Genomic DNA, 15736 nt, shown 5'->3' on the forward strand with positions numbered 1-15736 from the left:
GAACACTGGTTTTGTCTACGTGGCAGGGGTAATTAATCAACTACCCCGAATCTGGGCTGAGGTTGGTGTCTGATTCCGAATTTCGTATGCAGATCCGTGTCAATTTCAATATACATCATTTAAAATTATCATAATATTTCTGCATGAAACTCGTGTAATAGGTGATGCAGTTCCTGACCAATCCTCGCAAGCCAATGATCCTAGCGTTGTCAAGGCCTGGTTCGAAGAAGAACATCACTACTCTTGTCAAAACATTTAGAGAATGTCGCCCGGTGAGGTAACTTGCAAACTTAGTAACAATATCTTGCCTTCTTATACACGTCTTACTTGAGTAAGTACAAGTCAATTATACAACTTTAGTAACCATTTTTTTTGTTTCAGTTATAAACATTTAGTAATTAAATTTTTCATGTCTATATGAACAAATGTCAAAAGATAAAAAAAGACTATATGCAGGAGTGCTGCGTGTATTTCATTAGATAGAAAGAAAAGTACAACACCAAAGAAAGGCATCATACAATGACCCAACAAAACAAAAGCAAAATGTCAAAAGATCATCCACATACCATTGTTACCTTGATGAAAGGAGTAACCAGAAAACATGTTTTTGAATATCTTGTGGTAGGTAACAAAATTTACATAATCTGTTTTCAGGTTCTGGCCATGGGGACAAAGATGACAACGCTGAGATGCCTCGTGGCAATGTGAACGTCCCACCACAATCCTAAAGCTGGTCGACGAGTATGATCTGTACGGAAGCGTGGCCTTTCCCAAACATCATAACCAGGCCGACGTCCCGAAGATTTATCGCCTCACCGCAAAGACCAAGGACTGCAAAATGTCATATCAACCATGTTTTAGCTTCAACATCTTATTTTGAGTTCCTGACGGGAAACACTGACTATGTCCTGCCGGGTGTCTTCGCCAATCCTGCTCTTGTGGAGCCTTTCAGCCTTACACCGACTGAGGTCAACTTAAGCTTCAGTTCTCTGATAATGACAATCACTTGATGCTTTCGTGTTGCCATAGAAAATAAAAGATAAACATAACTTAATATTGGCAATCTTATGGCCTTTAGGCTGCGGCGCACATGCTCCCGATCATTGCCACCAAGAACGGCAGTTCGGTCGACATTATGAATTTAAGCATTCATCTTGTGTTTCCACATCCCATATTGCAAATTTGCAATGCACTAGTTGTGTCTGAAAGTCCATGTAACTGCTGAAAGTACAGTTCAGTTGAGTTTAGCTCAGGAGCCAACCAAGACTCCGACTCCTTACTTCTTCCCATTGGTTAGCTATTCTATGTGGCATTGCTCTTGCTGCACATGGTGATGACCATACGCTGGAGCTGTGGCCCGTCGTAGGCAGGGGATCCTGATGACGTATGCCTGACTGGCCATACCCAAACTGCTATGCGACCATCTCCATCACCCTCTCCTCTCCATCCTCACCCACCAGCGCCAGCGGGAGGTACCTTTCCTCTGTCTCGGGCTATGCTGAATACGAGCCTGAGAATCATCGCCAACCAAGATGAGACGCTGCACATATACTGATATATAGGTCTCGCATCACACACTTGGAGGTGACCAACAAGCTTCTCATCGACATGCTCACCAGCGTCACCTCAAGAGAACACCTTTACAATAAAGAGGAGACTAAATGAATCCAATTGGCTTAGCATGTTAAGCTTGGAGGGATTTTGAAGCCCTTTGTATCCCCTATCATTTTTCTAGTTAATTTTCAGTTAAAAGTTTTTAGTTCGGTTGAATAAAAGTGGACAATCATGCTTCTTTCGATTGAGGAAAGATTCTTATATCCGCTAAGTCATGGATGTTTTGATGGATGCACTATTATTATATTCTTGAAATTATCTTAGATATGTAATTCAATTGTGTGCTATTGTACTCCCACTTGAGAGAGATGAGTATAAGTCATCCACATCTTTAGTATTGATGGGATAGAGGAGGTTAACAAGTAGATGAGATAAATCATCTATATTTCAGTTTTCCTAATGGAATACTTGCTGAAGACAATTGTCTAGTGACCCAAGCAAAATAAAAACAATAAAGACCAAGTTGCTTTTTTAGTAAGAATTTTTTTGAAATATATCTAATGCTTGCAAAATCCCATTATTGATGCAAGGAACCATGTTTATCTTTTCATGTCACACCTAAAAATTAAATTCGAGGCGACATGGGTATAGTCTTGGATCTTTAAAGAGAAGCAGAATAAGAAAATTAGAAGGCCGGTGTAACTTGTTCGTTTGAAAGACGAGTGAATTATCGCATAGAGGTGTCGAAGCCTTCATGAGCATCTAATTAAGATGGAGAAATGATAGTGCACAATATGATTGTTTATCTGACATGAATTCTTGAATCATCTAATGGGCTTCATTTTTGTTATCCACATGACTTCTTTCTTACAAGCGGCGGTATTTGCTCGGGGACGAACAAACCTCTAAGCTTGGGGGAGTTGATGAGTCAAAAATGTATGATAATTTTGATAGTATTTTTTTCCTACATGGTAGGCTTTGTGGATTTTTTTGCGTTCGCACATTGCTTTTGTTGTCGGTTTTTCCAGGAAAGGTATTTTGTAATAAATAAAGCTCTTTGGATGGAATCCTAGGAAATTATGATGGAATAGCGTCATCCAATGTGATAATTGACTACCATAAATAATGAAGCAAAGGGAGAAGAAAGGAGTCCATGCGGTAGTCCAGAGCAGAAGACGGGCTAGCATATAGCGTGTGCGGTCGTATGGCATGCCATCAACATCTCCTTGTCCACTATTTCCACCCCGTGAAGTTGGATCGGGGGTCATATGAAGAGAGCCACTAGAAAACACATACAGGAGGCAGAACCCTTGCCTCCGGAGGGGGAATCAATCCAAGGACTCTGTCATCGCAATAGTGCATCAAGAAGGCTACATCATCATCACCATAACTTCATCCTCATCTATTTGTAATACAATAGTTGGAGTGTATTCAATCTTGTGTTACTTGTGTGAGATCATCATTTTCATCATGATTCATCTCATCTCGTTTGTGCCCTTGATGTGTGAGCAATTTCCATAGTTCTTGAGGATATGGAGGAAACCTAGTGTGTAATACTCCCTCTATCCATCTATATAGAGCCTAATGCATTTTTGAGGCTAACTTTGATCACACGTTAGAGCAATAATATATGAAATGCAAGTTACACAAAGCATACCGTCAAATTCATACTTAAAAAGGAGCTTCCAATAATATAATTTTCTCCTTATACAACTCACATACTATTAACCTTATCAGTAGTCAAAACAATATCAAAAAACACATTAGGCGCTATATATATATGGATGGAGGAAGTAGATAGTTTGGTATTAGCATTTCATATCCTCTTTGTATGTTTATGTTAATAGTCTTCTTGATGTTGGGTGAAATCGACCATCCAACATATGCCAATTTTGAACGGAAGGTTATTACTATTGGTGAACCGGCTGGTTGTGGAGGTAGTAAGTGACAAAGGCCTATCTCTCTTCATCCCAGATCAATGCAGCAGGGGATAAACGGAGACCGCTTACAGACTGCTTCCGTAGGGATCTTTTTCCTCTTAATCACCATTTGGTAACCAGAGTGCAGAAGAATGGTGGCAGCGTATGTGATACAGAGCTGCTACGTGTATGCACGTATCTGTACCGGCTCAGTCCGCAAATAGAAACATACAACGTTGCTTGGGAATTGACGTAGCATTATGCTTAGGTATCATTCGTTAGACCCATGCTAGTGGGAAATCCAGACTCCTTGGGACGCCTTAGTCCTATCGATTTCAACAACTTTCACTCACGTCTCATGTTACTTTATTTTACCACTACAATTTACTTCACTATTTGCTACACCACTTCTATTATATTACTATTTAACTTGCATGCACTGCTATTTGAACACTACAAGAGACAAAAGGCTCATTCATGTGCTCCCTATGGGTTCAATACTCATACTTCAAAAAAGCTATAACTAAACCCTATGCACTTGCAGGCCATCACCCGGCCGCATCCGCGAGCGTATGGCAACCCATATTAGTTATATGTGGTTGTAGATGCTCCTAGGTGTGGCAACTTAAGTCAACCTTAGTCACAAACTAAATAACCCCTAAAAAGTAGTTTTAGGAATGTTAACTAAGGGCATCTCTCCAACGCTGATCCGCAAACCGGACATTGCATCCTGCCACGGATCGGGGGGACCAGTCCGGAGACACTAATGTGGGAGGCAGTTATCCAACCGTAGCCGCATACATTTTAAACTGGATTTCAACCGGACGAATTACATGCAAACCAGATAATTTCCATCTAAACAAGAGCACATTCATTACATTTTGGATATTTTTCATTAAAAAAATTGCGGGCAGACCTAAACCTAGCCTACGTCATCGGCTATCGTTCACTTCCTTTGTATTACACATCGACGATCACATGCTTCATCTGCCATCTCCATGAGCAGCGGTTGGCAAAACCTGTGAAGAGAAGGTGCGATAGCCAGCTAGGAAGAGTAGAAAATGGGAGATGGACCAACCCATTTGGTACTGGAGCCCCCGCTGCCTCGCATGCCCTACTCATCATCGTCGGAGTCTGCGACTTGTCCGTCGCCGGTGGACGTGGACGGGTCATCACTGTCCTCCTACCACATGCAACCCCTAAAGTTCGGTGGCAGCGCGTAGGATGCACAGCTGACGGCGTTCTCGTCATCGATCGCCTGCACTAGCGGGACCACCTACGTGTCCAGCTGCGCCACGTCTGCATTGCAAGCATCGGCTTGAGCACGTGAAGCCTCGTAGAGCGCCCGCTACTCCACGACGAAGTTGGGGTTCGCCGCGGCCATTGCAGCCACGGCCTCCTCGCTCGTGCGCTCGTCGTAGCCACGACCTCCTCTCTACATAGATTTGGCCCTCCGCTAGCCCATGCTGCTCGAGGAGGAACATGTTATATCGTTGCTCCTCCTGCGCCTATCGAAACACCGACATAGGCGCTGGCAGGCTGCTCCTCTTCCATGGCAGGAGTGAAGTGCATCTGCGCCTGCTCCATGATGAAGCCAACATGCACAGGCGCGAGCTCCATCGTGGAGTCGTCGTCAGAACACATCTGCATCGTTGGGTCGTCGTCGAACACCTCAGGCGAGCTGGCCGGAATGCCGACCTCGATCCGCTCGGAATGGCGTTTCTGCATGGATGCCACAAAGGCAGCCACCTCGTGATTCTGCTCCATCGATAGGCTCTCCCACAACGCGTTCCTGGCCGCGATCATGGCGGATGTCTGTGTGGCCGCCCTTAAATAGCGGTTTCCGGTGAGGCCAAGTGTCCGGGTGCGTCAATGCGCGAGCGGTGGAGTTGGTTCCTCAGCTGGCGAGCCTATTTAATGGTGGCAGAAGGACGAACGGGCATTGAATAGGTGTGGTAGATATCTGTCATGTCCCGTCCGATAAAAGTATCTTCAACATTGAGCAAGCGTCAGGTGCGGACACCGGGGACACGCCGCGGGCGGCGCCCTTAGCCGGCGAGGCTTCAATGCTGCCGCCAGTGAGAGGTCACGTCCGCTCTGGGCTAGCGTCAATGTGAAGTGGCTGCTCTACAACGGCATGAATGCGGGCACCTAGCGTCGGGCGGGAATGCACACGGGCGAGGGAGAGGGTTTTGGGTGGGCCAGACTTGTCGGAAACGGGCATGGCAGCGGCCCGGACGACCGCAAAGCCCTCCCACTTTGTTTTCGGTTTTCAGGAAAAAAATAGATCCAAATCAGTTGGCGGATCGATGCCGGACCATGTTGGATGGGCGAAACACGTCCGGACAGCACGGTTTAGACGGTTGCTGGCGGTTTGAGCCGATAGTTTTGTGTATTTACTGGTGATGAAGGAAGGCAGTTGAACTTTTTGGACCCTTATAAATGGTACACGTCACATACGAGCACATGACAACTCCGAACGGTTTTATGGCAAATTTAGTTACTCGAGAATGACAAATTTAGTTGAAAAGCATGTCAACTTCATGTTTCAGTTTATTTTTGACAGAAACTTATAGTGTGTCGTTGAAATTTGCCATCCTTACCCGGTTGAAATTGCGATGAAAACGTCGGGGCCGGAGTGTCACGGGCCTAAATTGTGTGGCACTTATCATTTATGATTTATTATTTTTACGGGTTTCTATTTATCTTGGAGTCAGAGATAGTGGGGTAGGTTAGGGAAATCTCGCTCTCGGCCAGCGTGCCGCGTCCTTTCCAACTCCGAACATGTCCTTTCCGTCAACCAGCAAGCCGCGTCGCTCTCCGGCCAGACCCCTTCCCGTCAGCCAGCGAGCCGCGTCGTTTAAAAAAAAATCTCGCTCCCCGGTCAGATCCCCTTCCCGTCAGCCAGCGAGCCGCGTCATCCATCTCGCTGTCCGGCGAAATCCGTTCCGTGTACGTTCTCCGGCGAGCAGTTCTTCGGCTGAGTCCAGGTACCCCTCCCCCCCTCTCCCTCCCCAGAAAGCCGGCAGGTTAGTTGCTTCCGTTGATTTTCTCTGCCCTGTGCTACAGCATGAAGTTCGCGCGTTACCTATCCTGATTTTCCTTTCATCAACTTCTTTTTCTCTAAAATAGTGATCTAAATGCTCTTATATTTCTTTACCGAGGGAGTATTACCAGTCTACAGGTAATCTAGGCTATGCTAGAAGTACACGAGAATAAAGCCACCTAAGATTGTCTATCCACGGTTGGATGCCTGGATATTTCTTTTTGAGGAATCTAAGGCAGACCAAGTTCATCTGCTCCTTAAATTTGGCCCTCCATCCACAAACACTTGGTTGAATTCCTTTGAGGATAATTGAATGATGTCTGACGATTCAAACAGCCCAGACATCTAAAATGATGATTTCCATGAAAAAAGACTACTTATAGCAGTTAGAAGCAGTTAGAAACTGCTATAGGGGCTGATCCGAGGCAGAGCTGGCACTCTGGTCTGGGGAGATACAGCTCGAACATGCCTTTCCAAACTGATTGACACGGTTACCATCCTAATTCACTGGAGAATTTGGAAGGAGCAGAACGCAGGATCTTTGATCAAACTGCTGCTGGTACCGAGCACGTCCTGGACCTCATTACAGAGAACGTCCAGGCCTGGCGTGCGGCTCGCTGCATCATTGCGACTCAGCCGTGAAGCTCCTGCGGGGTATTTGTAGTGCTGTGGTGTTACCTGTGCTGTATTCTCTTATCAGAGCTTTTGCTCTGTTTCTTTTCAGTCCAAGCATTGCTTGATTATAAACACTCTTGTATTCCCCTTCCTACTAATAAGTACTCCCTCTGTAAAGAAATATAAGAGAACGCTCTTATATTTCTTTACGGAGGGAGTAATAAAAGTTCAGCCTCGGGCCCTTCGATATTTTCACACCTTTATACGTAACTACAGACACACATCCTTTTCACAAATCTATAGCCATGTTATGCTTCAAATTATATGAAGCATGTCTGTTTTCCATACAGGTTATTCATGTATGCTCTCTCTTAACCATGTGAAATATTTTCAGTGTTATTTGGAAGATACAACGTTCAACCATCCTAGCAGGAGATATAGATTACAAACATGGCGAACAATTTAGAACATACAAGTGCGACGACAAGGGAGTTTACACTCGAGTTGTTGAAACAAATTACAGATAACTTTTCTGAGGACCATGTCATTGGACGTGGTGGGTATGGAGTAGTCTACAAGGTAATTGTTATTATTGCTTGCATATGTTGTAATTGTACTACCAGACGCTGCAAGAACCCATGGTACTTTTTTTGAACAGGGATTACTGGATGATGGGGAAGAGATTGCTGTCAAAAAGCTTCACTACATGCCCGGGCTTGACGACACACAGTTTACAAATGAGTTTAATATTGTACAGTTAGTGGGCTACTGCTATTATCTAGGACATGAACGCTTCAAGTACAATGGTGAATATATTTTTGCCCCAGTAGAAGAAAGATTTCTCTGCTTCAAATACCTGCAGGGTGGAGGCCTTGACAAGCATATTTCTGGTATTATTGTGCTCTACTTAGCCCATACTATTGTTTTGCATGTAGAAAATAATCCGTAAATTTACATCTTGGCAATACACTGCATATTTCTACAGATGAATCCTGCGGACTCAATTGGCACACACGCTTCAGGATTATTAAGGGAGTTAGTGAGGGCCTAAATTACCTTCATAATGGATGCAAAGATTCTATTTACCATCTTGACTTGAAGCCTGAGAATATATTGCTGGACAAGAACATGTTCCCAAAAATTGGAGATTTTGGTTTGTCAAGACTTTTTCAGTCAGAAAAAACCCATATCACAAGCAAAATTATGGGAACAGTGTAAGTTCATACCTCATGTTAAATAATCAATTAATAAGAAAATACATAAATAATTGTGGTCGATATATATCATGCAGTGGATACATGCCACCAGAATACATCGATAGACGAGCAATAACACCGAAGTTTGATGTATTCAGTTTGGGTGTTATAATCCTTCAGATAGTAGCGGGATATGATGGCTATTCCAAATGTGAACATATGTCTCTGCAAGAATTTCTTGAGCATGTAAGGAAGATATTTTACATAATGAACAGTAACCCATTTTCCGCAAAGATTATGATAGTCGTGTCGTGTCTAACTGTCCATGCCACCTTTTGCCGCTGTGTTCCACCTTTGCAGGTGCATGAAAACTGGGGAAAACGGATGCAGGAAACAATGTCATCACATACATCAGAGCAAGTTATTACATGCATCAAAATAGCATTAAGGTGTGTGGAGTTTGACCGAGAGAAAAGGCCTACCATAGCGGATATTATTGATGAACTGAATAAGATTGATAATGCCGAAAGTTCAGCTACAGGCAAGGTATTATATTTATACATGTTACACTGCTGACTGTGCTCCCTTGTATCTATGGATGATTTTTTTTATTACCTTCAACATGACTTCCCTTTTGTTGTGCCTTTCCTTATTGAAGAACACAGAAGAAAATGAGCACACTCTGGAAAAACTACCTGAGATTCAAGAACAGAAAAAAGAGAGTGCAGAAGACGGTAGCAGGTACTGATTTTCGTTTCTCACATGACAATCATGCCGTTGTACATGGGACTGGACTTATTCTTACCCATATATACCCGGCCATAACTACATTTCCATGCATCTTACCAGATACGCGAGAACAAATCGCATTTCCACTCTCGTGGAGAATCACGCTGAGTTGGTCGATTTCCCAGCTGGCCCCATGGGCTCCTTGCTCCCCAAGCTGCTCGAGTTCCTCAGCGACGAGTACCATTACCTGCATGCGGACTGCAGGAAAGACGTAGAGTACGTCTACAACGAGCTGGTGGGCATGCAAGCTGCCCTGCACAAGGTGGCCGAGGTGCCACAGGACCAGCAGCTGGATTCTGTGGTTAAGCTCTGGACCGAGGAAGTAAATGACCTCTCATATCAGGTGGACAATACCGTTGATTCCTTTCTGGCGCGCTTCTGGGCCTCTGAGCTTGACACATCTCCGAACCTTCGAAGTCAGAAACAACAACTTCCAAGGAAGACCTCCGGCGCGAAAAAGAAAGGGAATGGCCGAAAGAAGCGGGCGCGATGACGACTTAGGGCTAGGGCTGACAGAAGGCGGTAGCAATTACTACTTGACAGTAGTACAAGTCAGAGCTTTTGAGATGGTTGTTTTAGGGAGCTTTTGAGATGGATTTGGTTAGGAGTTTAGGACCCCTCCTAACTGGCGAACGTTCGCCAGGGGAGGTGGCACACGCTCACCAAGACTGGGCGCATAACTCTGATCAATGCAGTGCTCACCTCCATCACCACCTACTACCTTACAATGTTTGCCCCTTCCGAGTGGCTGATCAAATGCATTGACAAGCTCCGGAGAGGGTTCCTTTGGCGTGGCGAGGACGAAGCTGCTGGAAGCCATTGTGCAGTGAATTGGAAACAAGTGTGTTACCCCGACAAGATTTGGGGGCCTGGGCATCAAGAACCTGGAGCTCTTCATCCGGTCCCTCCGGCTTCGCTGGCTCTGGAACTCTTGGACCAGTCCATCGCGACCTTGGATCAGCTCCCAAATACCATGCTCTGCTACTGACGTTGCCCTGTTCAACGTTGCAACTTCGATCACTCTTGGCAATAAAAGATCAACCAAATTTTGGTCCTCCTCCTGGCTAAATGGTTCAGCCCCCAAGAACATTGCACACAACCTATACAAGCTCGCGCGGAGGAAGAATGCGTCGGTTGCAGCTGCGCTAGCCAATGGCAACTGGATGAGAGGGCCGCAGCGGCTGACAACAACTACAGACCTTCACTGCTTCTTTTCCCTCTGGCAACATATTCAGCAAGTCAACCTCACCGATGAACCTGATGCAATCTGCTGGAAGACCTCATCATCAAATCATTACTCTGCATCCTCGGCATACGACCTTCAATTCTTGGGCTCCATCAACCGTCCTGCCCTGGACAAATGGCATATCAAGTCTGAAGGAAAAGTGAAATTCTTCACTTGGCTGTTGGCGCGCGTAGAATACGCTTCCCCCTACCTATCGGCCGCGAGCCAGACGCTGTGACACTGCCGACAGATGTTCTCTCTGTGATCAGACTGCAACTGCGGCTCGCTTATTTTGCCACTTCCCCTTCACTTCTGAAGTTTGTTTCAAGCTGCACTGCACCCTGCAACCCAGTCAAAATGCTGCTGCAAGCTTCAACAACATGCACTTCCTCACTGCTCAGGATTGGTGGGCTCGCCACAGCAATGGCCCCAAGCAGAACGCCCAACAAGTCATGTATTTTGCGTGGAATATTTGGAATGAACGTAACCGGCGGGTCTTCAAGCACATCTCTTCGACTGCTGACGAGATTGTCTCCTTAATTGCGTTAGACTTGAATCATTTACGTGTAGCCTTGTGTAGACCCCCTCCTGAACCAGACTGAGGTTATCCCTTTTGTACCTTAAACTCTGCCTTATGGCAACCCTCTTGTACATTCTTTATCTAGTACTCCCTCCGTCCCAAAATTCTTGTAGACGAATCTAAGACAAGAATTTTGGGATGGAGGGAGTACTATAATGCAAAGGCAGAGCACCTGCCATTCGCCCCCTCCCCCCTCCTCCCCAAAAAATACTATGGCTTGTCAGATTTGATACGGTGCAACATCCAGCCCTCGCTCGCCGACTTCGAGTCCAATTGACATACGGTTTGATCTGCTCCGTCGGACAGAATTCGTATGTGAATTGTCGCACGTATATCACGGTTCTTCTCTCAAAATTACATACACATGTTTGGTACGTCAGCCTAATATGCCATTGCGGGCCATAGCGAAAGAAACCAAGCCCTCTCTTGTCCTACGTAAATCATGCGGAAGAACATCGTACATAAGGTAATTCCGCGGGAACAAACTACTTAACCAGTCAGAATCAAATTCGTGAGTAGCATCTAAAGGCGATCAATCAGCGTTGGGCACTGCTACATGGACGATGGTTGGCGGCTTATTCATGCAAAAAATTTCTTTTTGCATCCATGTATCCCCTTCGTCGTTCGATGTCTCGCCCTCCGACCAGATCCCTTCCCGTCAACCAGCGAACCGCGTCGTCTATCTCGCTATCCGGCCAGACCCTTTCCCTTCCCTTCAAACAGGGAGCCGCGTCGTCTATCTCACTCCGGCCAGATCCGTTCCATATACGTTCTCAGTGCCATTTCTCAGGTTTACCAGATCCCCGCTCGACCAGGAGTTCAGCAGTTCTTCCGGCGATCTCCAGGTTTGATTTTCGCCTTCCCAATAAGCCGGAACCTGCTTCCGTTGATTTTCGCTGCTGTTCCCCCCCCCCCCCCCCCCCCCCCCCAAAAAAAAATACCAGACTACAGCTAATCTAGGCTATGACCATGTTAGAGGTTCATCATGGGAACAAAGTCACCTAAGACTGTATGTCCATGGTTGGATGCCTGAATATTTCGTTTTGAGGAATCTAAGGCAGACCAAGTTCATCTGCTCCTTAAATTTGGCCCTCCATCCATAAACACTTAGGTTGCATGTCTTCGAAGATAATCAAATTATTTCTTTTTTTTTTTGCGGGTGGATCAATCCAAATAGCCAAGGCATCTATAAAATGATGATTTCGTTGGGAAAAAGACAACTTATAGCAGTCAGAAGCTGCTATAGGGGCTGATCCGATGCAGAGCTGGCACCCTGGCCGGGGGAGATATAGCTCCAACATGTGATCCCCTGTTTCTAGAGCTCTATCCCCACAGATAACACATGAATAGTCCTAGTGTTTGTGCAAGATGAGTGCCAGAAGAAAATATTGTGTTTCTTCTGACATCGTGAATCGCAAAGTCCCAAAGGTAGTAGGGGCCCGAGGATTGTCCATAGTGAGCTAGCATAGCTGACAGCCTTTCGAGACTAGGAAGGAAGAACACCAGGGGAATGTCCAGGAGATGTCCTTTGTTGTACTATCTTTTTTTTTATTTTGATACCTTTAAATGACATACGTAATTGTATACACACCATGATCCTTTTCTTTTGGATTGTTCGGATTGCTTACCACATATGTCGCGTGGTATACACGCACCCTTTTCACAAACCTTTAGCTTTCTTTTGCTTGTCAATCAGCTTAAGCGTATGATGCTTCAAATTGTATGCACTATGCAACATGTCTATTTCACATACAAGTTATGTACGCGCTCTCTTAACTATGTGAAATGTTTTCGGTGTTATTAGAAAGATGAAATGTTCGACCTAGTCAATCCCAGCAGGAGATATAGATAGGATATCATGGCGAACAAGATACAACATACAAGTGCAACGACAAGGGAGTTTACACTCGAGTTATTGAAACAAATTACAGATAACTTTTCTGAGGAGCATGTCATTGGTCGTGGTGGGTATGGAGTAGTCTATAAGGTAATTGTTATTATTGCTTGCATATGTTATAATTGTACTACCAGACGTTTCCAGAAGCCATATAATTTTTTTAACAGGGATTACTGCACGATGGAGAAGAGGTTGCTCTCAAAAAGCTTCACTACATGCCTGGGCTTGACGACAAGCAATTTATGAACGAATTTAATAACCTTATGAGGGCCCAGCATCCAAATATCATCCGATTAGTGGGCTACTGCTATGGTCTAGGACATGAACGCTTCAAGTACAATGGTGAATATATTTTTGCCCGTGTACAAGAAAGGATTCTCTGCTTTGAATATTTGCAGGGTGGAAGCCTTGATAAGCATATTTCTGGTATGACTGCTCTACTTAGCCCATACTATTGTTTTACATTAGAGAAGAATAATCCCTAAAATGATGCACTTCTTACATTCCTAGACTTACGTCTTGGTAATATGTACGCTGCATGTTTGCCTATACAGATGAATCCTGCGGACTCGATTGGAACACACGCTTCAAAATTATTAAGGGAATTAGCAAGGGAATAAATTATCTTCATAATGGATGCAAAGATTCTATTTACCATCTTGACTTGAAACCTGAGAATATATTGCTAGACGAGAACCTGGTCCCGAAAATTGGAGATTTTGGTTTGTCAAGACTTTTCCAAACAGAAAAAACGCATATCACAACCAAATTTATGGGAACAATGTAAGTTGATATCTCATATTAATGGTGAACTTATTTTTGAAATAAATTGCAAGAATAATTGCGTTAAATATATGTCATGTAGGGGATACATGCCACCAGAATTCATCGATAGACATGCAATCACACCAAAGTTTGATGTATTCAGCTTTGGTGTTATAATCATTCGGATAGTGGCAGGATTTGAGGGCTATTCCAAATGTGAAGATATGTCTCCTCATGAATTTCTTGAGCATGTAAGGAAGATATTTTTTATCGTGCACAATAGTCCCCTTTCCGAAAAGATAATCCTATTGCCTCTTACTACTTTCCATGGAACATTTGGCCACTGTATTCCACCTTTGCAGGTACATGGAAACTGGAGAAAGCGGATGCAGGAAACAATGTCATCGCATATATCAGAGCAAGTTATAACATGCATTGAAATAGCGTTTAGGTGTGTGGAGTTCGACCCAGAGAAAAGGCCTACCATAGCGGATATTGTCAATGAAGTGGATAAGATCGATAATGCCGAAAGTTTAGCTATAGCCAAGGTATTATATATCGAGTAATTTTAACATGCTCCCTCTTACCCCCTCTTTTCACATGAGAGGTAAGAAGGTAAGAGTAAATCAGACCACTATTTAATCAAATCAATGGCTCAGACCTATTATGTACTTTTACCTCTCATGTGAAAAGGAGAGGTAAGAAGGGACCATGCTAAAATTTGCCATTATATATCAAACTGCTGACTGTGCTCCCTGGTACGTATGGATGATATCTTTTTTTTACCAGCAACATGATTTCCCCTTTTTTGCCGTGCCTTTCTTTATTCAAGAACTCAGACGAACAGGAGCACACTGTAGAAAAACAACCGGTGATTCAAGTACAAGAAAAAAATAGTACGGAAGAGAATACCAGGTACTGATTTTTGTTTCTCAGATGATAATCATGCCGTTATACATCAGACTTGTTCTTCCTCTTTCCCTTAACCATATATATCGGGCCATACACATCATTTTTATTGCATCTTATCAGATACGCGAGAACGGATTCCATTTCTACTGTCATGAAAAAGCACCCTTTATCGAAAAAGTATTACACAGCAGACCCAGTCGTTGCAATTGGTGCCATGGTGGTCTCCCTGCTCCACAAGCTGTGCGAGCTCTCTAGTGAATACAACCTGGGAGCGAACTTGAAGAAAGATGAGCACCTTCAAGGGAACTGGAGAACCTTTGTGATGCGGTGGATAACATCGATTTTATGATGCGTTCCACGTCTCCGGAACTGCAAGGTCCGAGGAAAGATTCCTATCTGGTGCCTTTGCCTGGGACGTCCCCGAAACTGCGAAATCCGAGAAAGGATTCCTATTTGCTGCGCTTGCCTCGCACGTCTCGGAAACTGCCAAGTCGGATAAAACAGCCTTCAAGGAAGAACTCCTGCGACAGAAAGAAAGGGAAGGGCCGAAATTAAGAAGCGTGCACAATGACCACCATTTTTTAGAACATTATTAGAGGGCTGGGGGCTGACGGGTGGCAAAAGCATTTGCTTGCGATTCTTCGCTTGCGCCAAGTTTCGATTTTCTGTTTACGGGAGACTTTCAAAGAGTAGTTCACTCTTTGCGTCACTTCTTATCAGCTTCTTTGTGGGATTACGGGTGAAATTAAGCACAAATAAAAAATCACTCAAAATTTACCGAGAAGCATAATTTCTAAGCTCTTTCCCTCTCATGTTCGTAAGCTAGATTGGTTGTGTGCATCTTAACTCTGTAGAGACCGGATGTTGCTCATCTTATTTTGAATCCGTTTGATGCTACGTTTTGAGTTAATAAAGGCGCCCTTTGTCGACCGGATGTTGCTCATCATGTTTTGTATCCGCTTGATGCTACATTTTGAGTTAATAACAATATCCTTTGTGGAAAATGTTGATAAGCTACAGAAGATTAGCTTCCCGAGCCTCCCTTTAGGGGAAACCCTCCTTTTATGAAAATAGGTCTTCAATGAAGCGTTATTACATGCAAAATGCCACTACACAGAAAATAATGCCTTGGTCTCACCTCAGAAAAAATCTCTTCTATCCCTTTAATCGCCCCCCAACACCTTCACCCGTCCTACCTTTTTCATAATCATCCTTCCCTCACGAGCAGAGCAAGGGCT

General features: G+C 44.3%; 2 protein-coding genes across 2 annotated transcripts; both read left to right on the top strand.

Moving 5' to 3' along the window:
• The first annotated feature begins 6236 nt into the window (after positions 1-6236).
• LOC123148389 (putative receptor-like protein kinase At4g00960) lies at positions 6237-11110 on the top strand. The gene is made up of 9 exons (XM_044567787.1): positions 6237-6463; positions 7529-7713; positions 7793-8024; positions 8120-8348; positions 8426-8576; positions 8691-8876; positions 8989-9071; positions 9180-10006; positions 10268-11110. Exons 2-8 carry the CDS (start codon positions 7585-7587, stop codon positions 9610-9612), a joined length of 1443 nt encoding a protein of 480 aa, XP_044423722.1. The 5' UTR covers positions 6237-6463; positions 7529-7584; the 3' UTR covers positions 9613-10006; positions 10268-11110.
• A 441-nt stretch (positions 11111-11551) lies between these two features.
• LOC123148398 (putative receptor-like protein kinase At4g00960) lies at positions 11552-15282 on the top strand. Its single transcript, XM_044567798.1, has 8 exons — positions 11552-11769; positions 12720-12911; positions 12989-13247; positions 13376-13604; positions 13687-13837; positions 13949-14134; positions 14419-14501; positions 14619-15282. The coding sequence occupies exons 2-8, from the start codon at positions 12783-12785 to the stop codon at positions 14845-14847; spliced, it is 1266 nt and encodes a 421-aa protein (XP_044423733.1). The 5' UTR covers positions 11552-11769; positions 12720-12782; the 3' UTR covers positions 14848-15282.
• Positions 15283-15736: the final 454 nt, after the last annotated feature.

The sequence above is a fragment of the Triticum aestivum genome, chromosome 1B (genome assembly GCF_018294505.1).
Source record: "Triticum aestivum cultivar Chinese Spring chromosome 1B, IWGSC CS RefSeq v2.1, whole genome shotgun sequence".
Lineage (NCBI taxonomy): Eukaryota > Viridiplantae > Streptophyta > Magnoliopsida > Poales > Poaceae > Triticum > Triticum aestivum.